This window comes from Bos indicus, chromosome 2 (assembly GCF_029378745.1).
Source record: "Bos indicus isolate NIAB-ARS_2022 breed Sahiwal x Tharparkar chromosome 2, NIAB-ARS_B.indTharparkar_mat_pri_1.0, whole genome shotgun sequence".
NCBI lineage: Eukaryota > Metazoa > Chordata > Mammalia > Artiodactyla > Bovidae > Bos > Bos indicus.
Genome location: NC_091761.1, coordinates 130,448,307 through 130,462,266, shown reverse-complemented (window position 1 = coordinate 130,462,266; position 13,960 = coordinate 130,448,307). Strand labels below are relative to the sequence as shown.

Below are 13,960 nucleotides of genomic sequence, written 5' to 3'. Positions count from 1 at the left end.
CTCTTCATTTTCCTGTGTTCTATGGCTCTTAAACCCTGCCTCTGGTCTCCCCAAGACTTCCTTGGGCCACTGGCCGTCCAGAAAGAGCTGAGAAGGAAGTCTGCTTTAATCACAAGCTTTCCAGAACGCTTCAGGCCTGAGTCTGAGGACATCGTCAAGGATGGATCTGGACATGGCCTCTGTGAGCTGACCGGGCCTAGGATTCCTGGAAACCTTCCATCCTCAGAGGCGGAGCTGCTGGGCCCCACTGCCTAAGCTTCCTGCAGCTCCGACATGCTCCCCTCCACTCCTGACTGCCCTCCTTCACCGTCCTCCCTGTTCTAGTCCCGCTTCTCACCCTTGTTGGGACCTCGATCTAGCCTCTTCTCCTGGGGCCCAGGGGCAGTTTTACCACTGCTTGACTGCTCCAGGCTGTCTCGATCCCGCTTTCCTGCCTGGGAATCTCCAACCTGAGCCGGCCGCCGGCATCTGAGCTCTGAGGGGCAGGGCTGAAGCAGGACCAGGACCCTGGGACACCTGCCTTCAGTGCTTGGCCTGATCCACAGTCTGCGCTCCTCCTCGGCTCATCCTCTGTCTGACCCCGTCAGTCTCAGAGCTACCTTAACTGCCCATGGCATTCCTGAAAAGGGAGTAATATTTATAGTAGTCACTGCCATTTGTTGAACTTTACATGGTTTATTTGACATCCCCAAGAAATAGATTCTATCATTATTTCGTCCTATATGATGAATGAAGCTGGGGCAGGGGGAACAGCCCCATATCACAAACAAAGGAAATGAGTTCCAGAGAGGGGCAGTGCGTTGCTCAAGGCTCCATGTAGTGAAAAAGTGGCAGTGCTGGGATTCCAACCCAGGTCACTTGGATGGCAAAGCCTGGGTCCTTTTCCCGCTTCTAGAGAGTGCTTGGGCAGGGACATCTCCACTGCTTTGCTCCACCATCTTGGACCCTCTATCACCAAGGACTTGACCCTGATGTGAGCATGTGTCCTGTTCTGGACCCAGTCCCTTCCCCCAGTCCTTCACCAGTTTGTGTGTAGCCCTGCTATCCTGAAAGCACTTTGCTTCGGCCCTCTTATACCCACTGAAGTTTTGGAAAGCCAAGCACATCGTGGCCTCACTGTTCTCCAGGCTGGTGTGGATTCGCTGCACAAATCCACACCAGGGTGGGGATGGGGGTGGAGGACCATGGCCCCCTTGGTAAGGATGAGGATTTCATCCACTGGACGTGGGTTCCTGAGAGGCCGCCTGGGGCCTCGCCCACAGCTGTGACAGAGTTCTGTGGGGTTTTCCGTCCAGACTCCTCATCCTGACTGGGCTCCAATCTTGGAATTTACTTTTAGCCACAGGCCTTGAATACTTGTGTCCTTAGGCGGGAGCTAACTTCTTTTCCATTTGTCCCCCACCTCCTCAATCCCCACCACTTCACCAAACCCTCCTCTGACCCTCGTATCTGTCCCTCCTTTTCACATCAGTGCCCAAGAAGGGTTCTGAGACCTTGGATCAGGCCAAGGTTTGAACAGTTGAGAGTGGCTCAGTGAAATGCAGATACAGCCTCTGGGTGTTAAAGGTGAATTCCAGATAGCAGGCAGGTAGGTCCTTAGAGCCATCCAACCACTTACCCAGGAGAGGGAGCAAAGAGGGTCCCCATATCTAGAATTGGCTACTGTGTATCTGCTTTTCCCACGTCCTTCCCCAAGTCTCTCTGCTCCCTCTTCTACAAAAAAAAAAAAAGTCACTGCCACAATTGCAAGATAAAGAAATAATCATTTTATCGTGCACCAGACTATTTCATGAGGATGTCACAAAGGCAAGGAGCCTAGTATAAAAGTTGGGGCATGGGGTGGGGCAGCAGCGGGTAGCAGCATCCAGAGCTGGGACTAGTCCAGCCCGAGGCCTCAGAGGACACCTTGCCTTGTGATCAGACTAGTGGGGGGGGCTTCGGGCAGGGCTTGGGCCCTCTGGCCAGCTTCCAGAGTGGGTGACTGTGTCAGTCCTCTGCTGGTTCCTCTTTATTTGGACAATTTGGAGCTGGATGTGTCCAAGGAAGCTCCGTTTTCCTGCAGCCATGGAGCCCTTTGAGGTGCTGGTGGCAGCAGTGGTAGGGCTGGGCAGAAGTTGCTAGAATCTCGTCTGCTTCACTGAGGCGACACCCTTCCAGAGCCACAGGAGGATCAGCTTTGAGGAACCCCCTGGTAGGTGGAAAGGTGAAGCAGACCCTCTGACTTCTCCCTGGGGCAGTGCCCATCATACCAGCATCCAGCCGGAATCGACTATTCCCCTGCCTCTGGGGACAGGACCTGGGGTGGGGGAGGGGTCTCCACCGCTTCCTTTGTGTGGGTCTGGCCCATGCCAGTGAGGGATAGTGTTTTTCCCTGGCGCTGAGCAGACAGCTGAACAGAGCCCGCCAGAGGAGCAGTGAGCCCAGCTGGGCAGCTAACCGTGGGGATACTCAAATCGGCTCAGCTTTCATCCACATCAGAGCCTGCCTGCCCCAAGATTATCTCTACGTTTGAATGTGGGTCTAGCATCTCACTTGGTTTTGGCCTTCTTCTCGGATGGACACTGAGCGGAGAGCTTGGCTAGGGGCCAAGGGTGTTGACCCTGTCTTCGTGAGGGAGCCAACACCAGGAGGCACAAACCTCAAGGCCCGGAGAAGCGAGTCTAACAGGCCAGAGCCTGTGTTGTGGATCTGGGGCTTTGAATTCAGATACTGAACCTTGGAGCCAACAGCTGGGAGTCTGAGAACCTGCAACGGGGAATCCCGAACCTCAAGACCTCAAACCAGGAGCAGAAAGCCTCAATGTTGGAGCAGCTTGGAGAGCGGGCTGGGAGTGAGGTCCCCGGGGGCTCAGGAGCCCACCTGAGAAGCAGCTGGGTCAGGCCGAGGCTTGCTGTGTACAAGTCCTGCCCACAGAAGTCTAGGCTGGACTCCTGATGGTCTGACGGGTGCACAGGGCCAGGCCTAGGCCGTGGGGCTGGCTCTGGGGGTGCTGCTTAAGGCCCTGCGGTACCTGGGGGCAGGGGTGCCTCCGTGTTGAGACCTCGCTTTGTCGGCCTGGCTGCTGGCCCCCGCTTCCCTCTGAGCCGGCTCTGCCCTCCCTGGGGAACCACATGGGCTCCAGCTCGGCCTGTGGTCTGCGGCTCCCGCTGCTGGAGTCCCGTCCCTGAGGCTCCGACCCAAGGGGGCCCTACAGTCTCTGGGACTTTGGGAACAGGCTCCCAGGAGGAGGCTTGGCTGGAGGGCTCTTTTTGCTCTGTGTCGGCACCTACGGGTCCTAGACCCAGGAGCTTTGCCCTGTGTCCTGTGAAACGAGCACAAGTGTGCGTCCCTGTCTGGTTGGCCTCCCAGGACTGCCGCGGTCATCCAGTGAGACGGCCCAGGACAGGGCCTAGGACAGTGTTTGCTCAACAGACGTGGTTGAGAGAGTGAAATGGAAGTTGGGTGCGGGCTTTTGCACATTGCCCTTCCCGTGTATGACATTAATGTTCTCAGTTTCATGGAGGAGCAGCCCCGTGAAGAGTCACTGTGAAGGCCAAGCTGGGGTCTCTGATCCAGGCTGCAGCCGCATTCCTGCCTGGGAGGGACTGGGAACTGGGGGGAAGGGGGGCATCGCCCTCTCTGAGGGTCGGGGTGCTGCAGCCTGCACTGGTCCTGGCCTTATCTGCTGCTCTTGCCTAGAGGGTCCTGCAGAGATTGAACTGCCGGCTGCCCATGGAGACCTGGTATGTCTACCCACTCCTTTTCCAGGGGGCTTGAAAGATGATGAGGCCAAAGCTGCCAGGGGCCCCCGCGTAAGTATGGGGGTGTGGCTGCCATCAAGACGGCACTGTTCCCTTGCCACCCCTCTCCCTGGACGGCAGGGTCAGTCGGCACGGGTGGCTGGGACACTCTTTGTTACCCACCTGAAGTCCGCAAGTAGAAAAACGGGTACAGATAACAAGTGAGTGGTCAGCAGTGGCCACATGTGGACAGCCGGAGGCGCGAGCAAAGTCCCTTTGGTCAGTGGCAGCCACAAAGGCCCCAGCTTCAGGGTGGCCCCGGGGTTGGTGCCCTTGGGGCCGCCCGCCCGCTTCGGGCAATAAATAACACAAGGGACCCAAAAACCAAACCAAAACAAAAAATAACAACCAGTATCTTTTGGGGCGGTGGTGGCTGGCGGCGGGGGGACTGTTTAAATTATCGGCCTTCCCCGGGGCCACGAGGCGGTCGCTGGGTGCTGGGCCGGGCGGCGGTCACCGGCACGTGTGTAGCTCCACCAGCCGCTGGCACTGCCGGCATTTGACAAAGCAGCACCAGTGGAACTTGCAGCTGCAGCGCTCGGCCAGCTCCACCTGCGCCGTGTGGAAGCCACGGCCGCAGCACAGCAGCTCGCAGCCGTCAATGGCCTTGGACGTCTTGTTGCACGTGCGGCCCCGCGTGCCCAGCACGCCGCTGCGCACGTCCTGCTCGCAGAAGTCCGGGCTGGGTTCCAGGTACACCAGGTCCTCATCCGTGTGCGGCTTGAACTGCGCGTTGCGCGGCACCAGGGCCCTGGAGGAGCCCACGCGGCGGGGCTCCACCTCCGTGGCGCCGTCGAACTTCTCCTTCAGGGCGTGGCCCACCTGGCGGAAGGGCGGCACGGCTCGCCAGCACGTCTTTACCTCGCAGGAGCCCGACACCCCGTGGCACTTGCACTCCACCCGCATGTGTGTCAGGATAGCCTGCGGGGGAGCGGGAGGGGAGAGGGGCTGTCAGGAGCTGTCGGGGGGTGGGCTGGGGGCGGAGCTGGGGAGGGGCCGCCGGGGTTGGGGGTGGACCGCGGAAGGGGGCAGGCGAGGTTGGGATGCTGCAGGATGGGAGAAAGGGTGGAGCTTCCTCGGTCTTAAGCCCCTTCTGTATGCCACAGGAGCTGCTCAGCTATGTGGGGAACAGTCCAAGATACTGTCCTTGGCGTCGGGGCCGCACGGGGTTGATGGAGGAGGGACCTTTCAAAGGGCAGTGTCATTGGAAACAGTGACAGCTGGTGTGGGGGGAAGGACAGGCTGCGTTGCACCTTCTACTCAAGGACCCTTGAGGAGTGGGTACTGAGACGGCAGACGGTGTCACAGTCAAGGCCACGGTCCTGGCAGGGACGCAGAGCAAGGGGTGGGTGGTGTGTGTGTGACGGAGGGATGGAGACACACACCTGTGTGCACATACGCGTGTGGATGGCCATGCACAGCTCCATGAGGCCTGCTCACCGGTCTGCCCTCTCGGCGCACCCCCCACCCCACAGGAGGGGCCTGGCAGGGAGTGTCTGGGGCCATTGCCGAGCCTGCCCTTTCCCGGCGGGGAGGGGGGCCCACGCTACCTTCCTGCCAGCCTCGTTGTTGTGGAGGTTCATGAGGGCCCGGCTGGACGAGGCCCCCTTGCTCCTCTCACGGACGTCCACGAATGACTGGGAGAAGGCCACCCCATAGGCGATGTTATCTGAGCATCCTGACCACTGGAAGCCTGGGTGGGCGGCGGGTGGGGGGCACCCGAGACCACGGGTGAGTGAGGGCCTGGCCCAGGCGCCCCACCCACGCACCCCTGGCCACCCACTCATGCCCTCCCCAGCGCCCCGACTCACCCTGCGGGCTGACCCCGTGCACGGTCCGGTCACAGCCGCACTTCTCCAGCTCCCCGCTGCTGCACGCCCGCGTCACCGCAAAGGCCACACCTGCCGAAGAGATGGCGTACACGAAGGCCGCCTCCCGAGTCCCTGTGGGAGGCAGAGGTGGGCAGGGCTGGGTCCCAGCGCTTCTCCCCCTCGGCACCCTCCTTTATGGGGTGGGGGTAGATGGTACCCTCCTGGACGATGGCGGCCAGGGAGAGAGACAGCGAAGCAGCGACTCTGTGGAGCCACGAGTCATGCTGAGCTGACAGTCTCAGCACACCAACGACGGGACACAGTGACACCCGCCAGGCACTGCTCTGTGGTCTTCACACATGCCAGGCATTTGTCCGCCCCACACCCGTCAGGTAAGTACAACTGTCACCCCCATTTTCAGAGAGATGAGCCAACTCGTCCCAGGCCACGCGGCTCCTGGTTGAGTGGTGCCGGTCCAGCTTCAGTGCTCTGAGCTCCCCCCAGATCCTGCTCTCACGGCCTCTCCGGGAGATGATGATGCTAGCGTCCTTTTGTGAGCGACAAGGCAGGCAGGGAGAGGTGCATTAACGTACCGAGACTGCAGGAGTCCCAGGCAGGGCCTGTCCTCCTGGCTCTTCTTGCCTCTTCTAAAGTCTCCGAGGGGGTCCCCCACCCTGTGAAGCTGCCCTAGCCCCTCCCGCTGAGGCTGGGCCCATTTCTGAGACCACCTTGGTTGCTTAGACCTTTCAGGGTAAATGGCAGTGGCGATGGCCCCACCGCTTACCGGGTAGGACCACTGCCGGCGAGGGGGCGCCCTCTACCTCCGGAGAGCTGACCATCTCACAGGCGGCCAGCGCGGGTTTGGGGAGGGGAAGTGGGTCCCAGTCGCCGGTCAGGAAGTGCCAGAACCAGGACCCAAGCCCCGGTCAGTACGCCTCTGCTCCCCATCTCTTCCCTTCCGCCCCCTGACTTCTTGGTGGTTCTATTTTGGTGTCTGCCTGGTCTCTCGCCTGAATGGGTGTTTTTATCCTCCTAGGAACTGTGCCTCAGGGGGTGTAGCTGCTGTGTAGGCTCTTTCTGGGGGTGTGGGTGGTGGGAGGGGGGTGTATTTGTGTGTGTGTGTGTGTGTCTGTGTGTGTGGTGCGTGTGTGCACGGCTGGCTGGGTGTGTGACTGGACAGGCCCTGCACCTCTCCTGGGCCCTGTGAGGGCCTCTGTGTGCCCGTGACTGTCCCTCTGTCTCTTGCTGGAGTGTCCGTGTCCGCAGGAGTGGAGGGGGCAGGCTTTGGCCTCGCGGTTGGCAATTACCTCTGCGACACCCAGGCCTGTGCTCCCGGCTGCCCCGGGAGCAGTCGCCGTGGTCAGGCGGAAACAATCACCTCCTGTGTGCCCGCGTCTGTGGGCAGGGGTGAGGGGCAGCCCTGGCCCCCGTGGCTCAAGACGCCCTGTTCTCAGTCCGGCCCTCGAGTGAGGGATCCTGCCCGCCGCCCACTCCCCATGGCCTGTCCTTTACCGTGGTCTGGCCACTCTGGGCCGGCATGAGGGGGCTTGGCCAGAGCCACGGGGGCCTTGACAGCCTGAGACGGAATCCTCTCCAAGTTAATCGAGGTTAATAGCAGGATCATGTTGGTTGGTTTTGTGCTGTGGCCGCCCAAAGAGAGACGACTTTAGTTTCTGGTATTTCTGGTATTTCCAGGCCTGAACCAGCACAAATCTTTGCCCCAAAGACCAAGGGGGAAGGGACGACAGGAGATAGGGTAGAAGGGACTGGCAGGGTGGCCCCAGCTCCTGGCCAGGCACGGTCCTGGCTCCTCCACTTCTCTGGGCCCTCAGGCAGCCCCCAGCCCGCCCCAAGCTCTGGGCCTACCTCCTCCCCTGTGTGCTAGTCGCCTTGGGTGCAGGGCGCCCCGTGAGGTGCTCAGGGAGACCCCCGCCTCATCCCCAACCAACACCCGTCTGCCAGAACTTCAGGCCCCCTTGTTCTGGCCTCGGGAGCAAGGGCACTATGGTTCTCTCTGCCTGGGTGGAATGAAGAGGTTCTGGAATGAAGATAATAGCGTGAGCTGAAGCTTAGAGAGAGCTCAGTCTGTGCGTGCAGTGTCTGAACACAACATCCCTATGAAGTAGAGACTTTTACTCCCCATTTTACAGATGAGGTAACTGAGGCACCGAAGGGTGAAGCGACTGGCCCAAGGACACCCAGCCAGGAAGCAGGGGAGGCAGAATTCAGACTCGGTCAGCCTGGCTCCAGCATTTCAACCTTGACATGGTCCTGCCCCCTGGGGCCCAGAGTCCCCAGGAATAAGCAGCCCATCTCTTCTCACCTCCGTGTACGAAGCCCTGAGCTGTGGGACCTGTCCAGTTCCTTTTATGGGTTCTTTCTGGGGGGATGGTGAGCAGTGCTCAGCACAGGAGTACCCCACCCCGCCCCCGCCCCCAGGCCTGGAGAATGTGACCAAGCCCCTGTGTCCTGAGAGCTGATGGCAGCGGCGGCCGCCTTTTCTGAGAAGTCCTGAGTCCCCGTCCCTTGACTCCAGCGCTGTGGCTCCTCCCAGCTTCTCCCCTGTGTCCTGGCTGGAGCCTTGCTCACCAGTGGGACACCGGGCAGAGACCGCTGAGACCCAGAAAAAGGACTGCGGTGCAGCGGTGAGGGCTGTGGAGGGGAGTTCCCCAGCAGCCTGGTAGATAACTGCTCCCTGGTCTGAGGGTTAGCGCGTGCCAGCTGCAAGGGGAGGACAGTCCTGGCTTTGTCCTCCAGCGAGGGGAAGGCAGAGCTCTCGAGAGTGCTAGCAGCTGCTCGCAGCTCCTGCCGTTTCCATAGCGCGGTTTGCTCCATTCCACATCCAGCCCCTTCCTGCTCTTTCCTGTACCTCCTTCCCTGGCTCCAAGGGTCTAAATCCTGAGCGTCCTCTGGGTCCCACCTCACTGCCCTCTTTTCCAAGGTGCGAAGGCTGCCTGCAGCTGGGAAGTTCAGAGTTGTCCTCGGGATCCAGGGATAACTACCCTTTCTGAGGGCCTCCCACATGCCAGGGCCTGTCCCTGTGCTCATGATGACCTGAGCCACCCAGCTCTCTCCAGCTCTGCCCCTGGAGGGAAAAGTGAGGCTGGGTGGCTGTCTGGGGTCCCTCAGCCAGTGGACAAGCAGGAACCGGGGCCTGTGCTGTCCCGAGCACATCACACGCACTGTTTCCCCAGATGTTGGAAGGAAGGGCGTTTGAGCAGGAGGGAGGGTTTGGAAGAGAGGCTGAGTTGGGCTGGAAAGGAGACCGAGGGCACGGGGATGCCCCGGGGCACCAGGCAGGTGTCCTGGTGGCACTGGCATTCCGAGCATAACTCACGTTTCCAAAGCGGGCCCAGCGGGAGTCCTGGGAGGAGGGGCAGGACAGCCTGGCCTCTGAGAGAGTCCTGACCTTGGTTTCTCCCCACCCCTGCCCCTCGCCTGCCTGTCCAATTTCCTTTGCTATCTTGTTGGCAAAAGCTGTTTGTTTGTTTGTTTTCCTTGAAACCTCCTCCAGGAGGCCTCTTTGGATTTACAGCACAATGTGGGACAGGGAAGGAGTGAAGGCGCTGGAGCTGGACAAAGCCGTGTCGTGCCCTTTTCCAGTTCTAACGTGGGGAAGATAATGCTGCCCCGGGAGGCCAGGCCCTGACACTTCCTCCCACCCACCATCACGGATTCCCGGGACCCTGGGTGCCCTCGCTGGCTGGCTGTCCACTCTGTTTCGTCTTCTAAGCGTCTTGTGTGGCTTGTCTGCAGCCAGACGGGAAGCTCCAGGGGCCATGCTATCCCTCACCTCCTCCCAGGACAGAGCTGGCAGTGACAGGCCTTTCCCAGCTCCCTGGAAATGGAAAGGGGTTATCGGGAGGAGCATGGATGCTCAGCCAGGCAGGCCTGAAGTCTCATCCCGGCTTGGTCACTTCCTAGATGTGAGATGTGAGATTTTGGTTTTCGTGTCCAAAGAGCAGGGCTGACATCGTCCTGACCTCTTCAGGTGGGTCTGGAAATCTACTGACGTCAAACACAGGAAATGCTTAGTCACTGGCCCAGAGTAGGAGCTTGAGACAATAACTACCGTGAATGTTTCTGCTGGGTGAAAGTAATGCCGTTTTATTCATTCCCTAACAAATATTGGGAGGGCAGTCACACCCTGAGGGCCGCTTGTCCGCATATTGGCCATTGGGCCAAAAGCTTCCTTAGGGTGGAGGCACCTCCTCCTTCACCAGACAGTTACCTGCTGTGAGCCAGGCCCTGTGCCAGCGCCAGGGAGGTGCAGAGGAACCTGTCCTCAAGGAACCCCGAATGTGGAGTGTCTCCGGGGTGCCCCCTCCCTAGGCCTCCTGTGACTTATCTGATGGCACCAAATGCTGTCTCGAGAGGTCCCCTTCTCTGGTCCAACGTGATGTCAACACCGAGGAGAGGTGAGAGCACAGGTGTCAGTGAGTCGCAGCCCAGAGAAGCGTCTGCTCCCACCTCCAGCCTGATGCTGCCGCCAGGAAGCGGCACCGGGACTGCCCTGGTGGTTCCATGGCTAAGACTCTGAGCTCCCCATGCAGGGAACATGGGTTTGACCCCTGGTCAGGGAACTAGATCCCACATGATGCAGCTAAGACCCAGCACAGCCAAATAAATATTTAAAAAAAAAAAAAAAAAAGATGCCCTGATGTTCGAACTCGGGGACTAGAAAGAGAGCCTGGGCTGAATCTTCACTTGGCTGTGACTTATCACCTGTCCTGTCCAGGTAGCAGCCAGGGCCTGACAGGGCCTCAGAGCTCAGGGAGTCTGCTCTCTCGGGACCGGGGTGCGGTGGAGCTCACAGAGCAGGGTGTGAAGAGGCAGGGGGGTCCCCAGCATCCTCCACAGAGGAAGGAGCCGGGAGCCAAGGAGTTGGCGTCTTCCCCACCTTTCCGCATCCTGCTCGGGCTAGCCCCGCTCGGAGACCCCCGCCCATCCTGTTCAGGGTAACCCTGAACTTTCACCGGACCGCACGGCCTTTCCTTCCCTGCTCAAGCCCTGGTCATTCGTCATTCCTTCCACAAATGTTTATCAGTTACATGCGCAGATGCTGCCCCAGGCGCAGGGATCCAGCAGTGACCAGACCGCACAGAGGCCATCCCACATCTGGCCCCGAGTGCCTGCCCCGCCAAGAACTTCTGCCTGCCCCATTCCTGCTGCCCCCCACCGCCTGCCAACTTCACCAAACTTCTGGCATAGTCTCAGCCCAGAGCACATGGCTTGGCCCTGACTTACACACTGTCTTCATGGGTCACCATCTGTCTTGCCTCTGTAGGCCAGGAGCAGAGGGGGTCCACTGCCCGGGGGTGGAGGGGGTGCAGGATTAGAGCCACGCTGCCTCGGGCAGCGCTGGCGGTAAGAGAGCCGTCCCTGCCCCTGGGAGTCATTCAGGCATTTGGAGACATCATCTCTGAATCCTGACGGGGGGGCAAGGATTGCCCCCTAGCTGCCTTTCCAAGGGATATGCCGCTGAAGCTTGGACAGGGGATGGACTTTGCCCAGGGTCTGCTGCCTGCATCAGGTCTGGTTCTGGGTGGGTTACACCCTCTGCCTGCTGCACCACTTTTCTCAGCTATGACGTGGGAATAATACTACATGCTTGCAGTTGTCGTGAGGGTGGTTGGATGTAAGGCAGTGCCCTCCACAAATGGGGCTCTTTTCTCCTCCAAGAATGGCCTGGCTCTTGGAGGGATCTGTGACCTATTACCTTTCCAGGTCTGAGGTCATGACCCCAGCCAGGCAGCTCATGAATCTGGGAACCGGCCAAGCCCCCTGACCCCAAAGCCTGGGAGCTGCGAGAGAGGCCTGCCCAGGCCAGTTGCTGCCCCAAATCTCAGCATCTGATGACGACGGGTGGCTTTTCTGGGGCAGAGGTCCACCCTAGATGGTGACGCCCTACGAGTGAGCGCAGGGGAGGGGCCCACTGGCAGGTGAGGACGCCGAGGCTCGGAGGGCCGTCCCTCCCCAAGGCCACACCGCCCACACTCTTTCCTCAGCGTCTCAGCCACCCTGGGAGGGACGAGTCCCTTCTCTTGTTCAGTGGGGATAGAGTAAGGCTTTCCCAGGGGGCATTTTACTAGGGAAGAAAACGGAAAATGCAACAGTGATGAGATGGACGGGTGGGAAGAGCTCAGACTCCTCCAAAACATGATGGCCCTGGCCTGGTGTGGCTGCCCGGTGTAATGCCCTGGTGTGGCTGCCCGGTGTGATGGCCTGGTGTGGCTGCCCGGTGTGATGGCCTGGTGTGATGGCCTGGTGTGGCTGCCCAGTGTGATGGCCCGGTGTGATGACCTGGTATGGCTGCCTGGTGTGATGCTGTGGTGTGGCTGCCCGGTGTGATGGCCTGGTGTGATGGCCTGGTGTGATGGCCTGGTGTGGCTGTCCGGTGTGATGGCCCGGTGTGATGGCCTGGTGTGATGGCCTGGTGTGGCTGCCCTGGTGTGATGGCCTGGTGTGGCTGCCCGGTGTGATGGCCCGGTATGATGACCTGGTATGGCTGCCTGGTGTGATGCTCTGGTGTGGCTGCCTGGTGAGTGCCCGCCCTGACTCAGCCCCAAGGAGACTGGACGCTTGACCGAGTCACCTGGACTTTTAGTCCCGAGCAGGTTCCAGCCAAACCTGGTCGGAGTCTCGGCGTCTCCCTGAGCTTGCTTGGGAGGGCTGGGCCCCCTCCCTGGTTCCTGGCACAGACACAGGCGAGGAAAGCACTTCTCAGCAGGGTCCCTCACCGGCCTCAGGCTGCACCAATCCGCGCCTCCCCTCCTCTGCCCCTTGAGTCTGTGCCCTGACTTGCTCTCTGCCATTGGATGGCATCCATCGACTGTATCCTCCATGCCAGGCTCGGCCGTGTGCTGGGAAGCCGGTAAATGAGACATCTGTCTTGCCTTGAAAGAGTTCACGGTTTAGGGATGGGGGTGGGGGTGGGGTGGGGGAGAAGGCCAGCACAGGTCAGTGTGAAAGGTGTACTGAGAGCCATGTGGGCACACGAGGTTGAGACAAGAGTGTGTGTGTGTGTGCGTGCGTGTGTGTGTATTAAGGGAGTGAGAGAGTGAGAGAGAAATTGATGAGTCAAGTGGGTTAAAATGTAAATAGCTGGTGAATCTAGGTAAAGAGCCTATGGCAATTCTTCATAGGAAAAATAGAACTCATACATTCAGAGAAAAAATTGGTGGTGCAGAGGCAGAAGCAGGGGTGGAGGTGGGCAAAATGGGTGAAGGGGGTCCAAAAGTACCAACTTCTAGTTAAAACAATAAATGCGTCGTGAGGACGTGATGTCCAGTGTGGTGACTATAGATAGTAATGCTGTACTTCACGTTTAAAGGTGGATAAGAAAGGAGATCTTAGAGGTTCTCACCACAAGAAGAAAATGTCTACATCTGTGTAGTGATGGATGTTAACTAGACTTTCTGTAGTGATCACTTTATAATATATACACGTTATTGAATCATTATATTATACCCTGAAACTAACATAATGCATGTCAATTATTTCTCAGTTTAAAAAAAATAGGAAGATGAAAGCTGACTGAATAAACCCATCACGTAGAAACCTTTTTATAAAGAGTACATGGTGGGGCTTCCCTCGTGGTCCAGTGATTAAGACTCAAGGGTTGTGGGTTCGATCCTTGATTGGAGAGCTAAGATCCCACATGCCTCAGGGCAGCCCAAGATCCAAAAGAGAAGCAATATGGTAACAAATTCAATGAAGACTTAAAAAATGGCCCATGTCAGAAAAAAGTCGTTAAAAAAAAAGAAGAGCGTATGAGAATTCCTTGTACTATTGTTGCAAATTTTCTCTAAGTTCGAAATTATATAAAAAAACAATTACCAAAAAAGGGGGAAAAAAACCCCAGCATGAACAAAGAGCTCTGGAGCCCCGAGGAACAAAGCAAGCCCCCTGCCTGCAGGAGCTGAGAAGACTGGAGGAGGGGGAAAGAGAAAGACTGGCGGAGAAGGAGGGCTGGGTGCCTGGGTGGAGGAAACAGCACGTGCAAGGCACGGGGGTATGAGAGCGCCTGGCGTGTGAGACCCTGCCCATCTATTCACCAACCCACCCGAAACCCAGAACACCTGTTGTGTGCCAGGGGCCTCGCAGGCCCAGGGTCTGCTGCTGAGCCTAGGATCTGGGCCTCAGCAGACAGACAGACACCCTGGTCCCGGGAGGGCCTCGGCTCCCCAGCTGCACCCTGGGGCTCTGCTGCTTCCACGAAGCAGCAACTTTTAGCTGGGCCAAGCACGATCGTGCCTTCTTTGGCCACTGCCAGCTCTGGGGAGAAAGGCTTCCAAATTTCTATCGCAGTCGGTTTCCAACAACATCTAAATGGTTTGCCACAAGCCCGGCAGCCCCAGCCTTCCAGGA

General features: G+C 58.8%; 1 protein-coding gene across 4 annotated transcripts in view; it reads right to left on the bottom strand.

The window, feature by feature from the left end:
• Window positions 1-1,743: 1,743 nt before the first annotated feature.
• WNT4 (Wnt family member 4) overlaps window positions 1,744-13,960 on the bottom strand; it is a 29,260-nt gene continuing 17,043 nt past the window's right edge. For 2 of the 4 annotated variants that reach the window (XM_070777111.1, XM_070777092.1), the window contains exons 3-5: window positions 5,591-5,722; window positions 5,330-5,472; window positions 1,744-4,700 (exon numbers count right to left, since the gene is read on the bottom strand). In XM_070777111.1, the coding sequence (XP_070633212.1) occupies window positions 4,233-4,700; window positions 5,330-5,472; window positions 5,591-5,722 (743 nt within the window). In that variant the 3' untranslated portion in view covers window positions 1,744-4,232. The remainder of the gene's footprint in view (window positions 4,701-5,329; window positions 5,473-5,590; window positions 5,723-13,960) is intronic. The other 2 variants (XM_070777106.1, XM_070777098.1) reach the window with 2 other exon arrangements.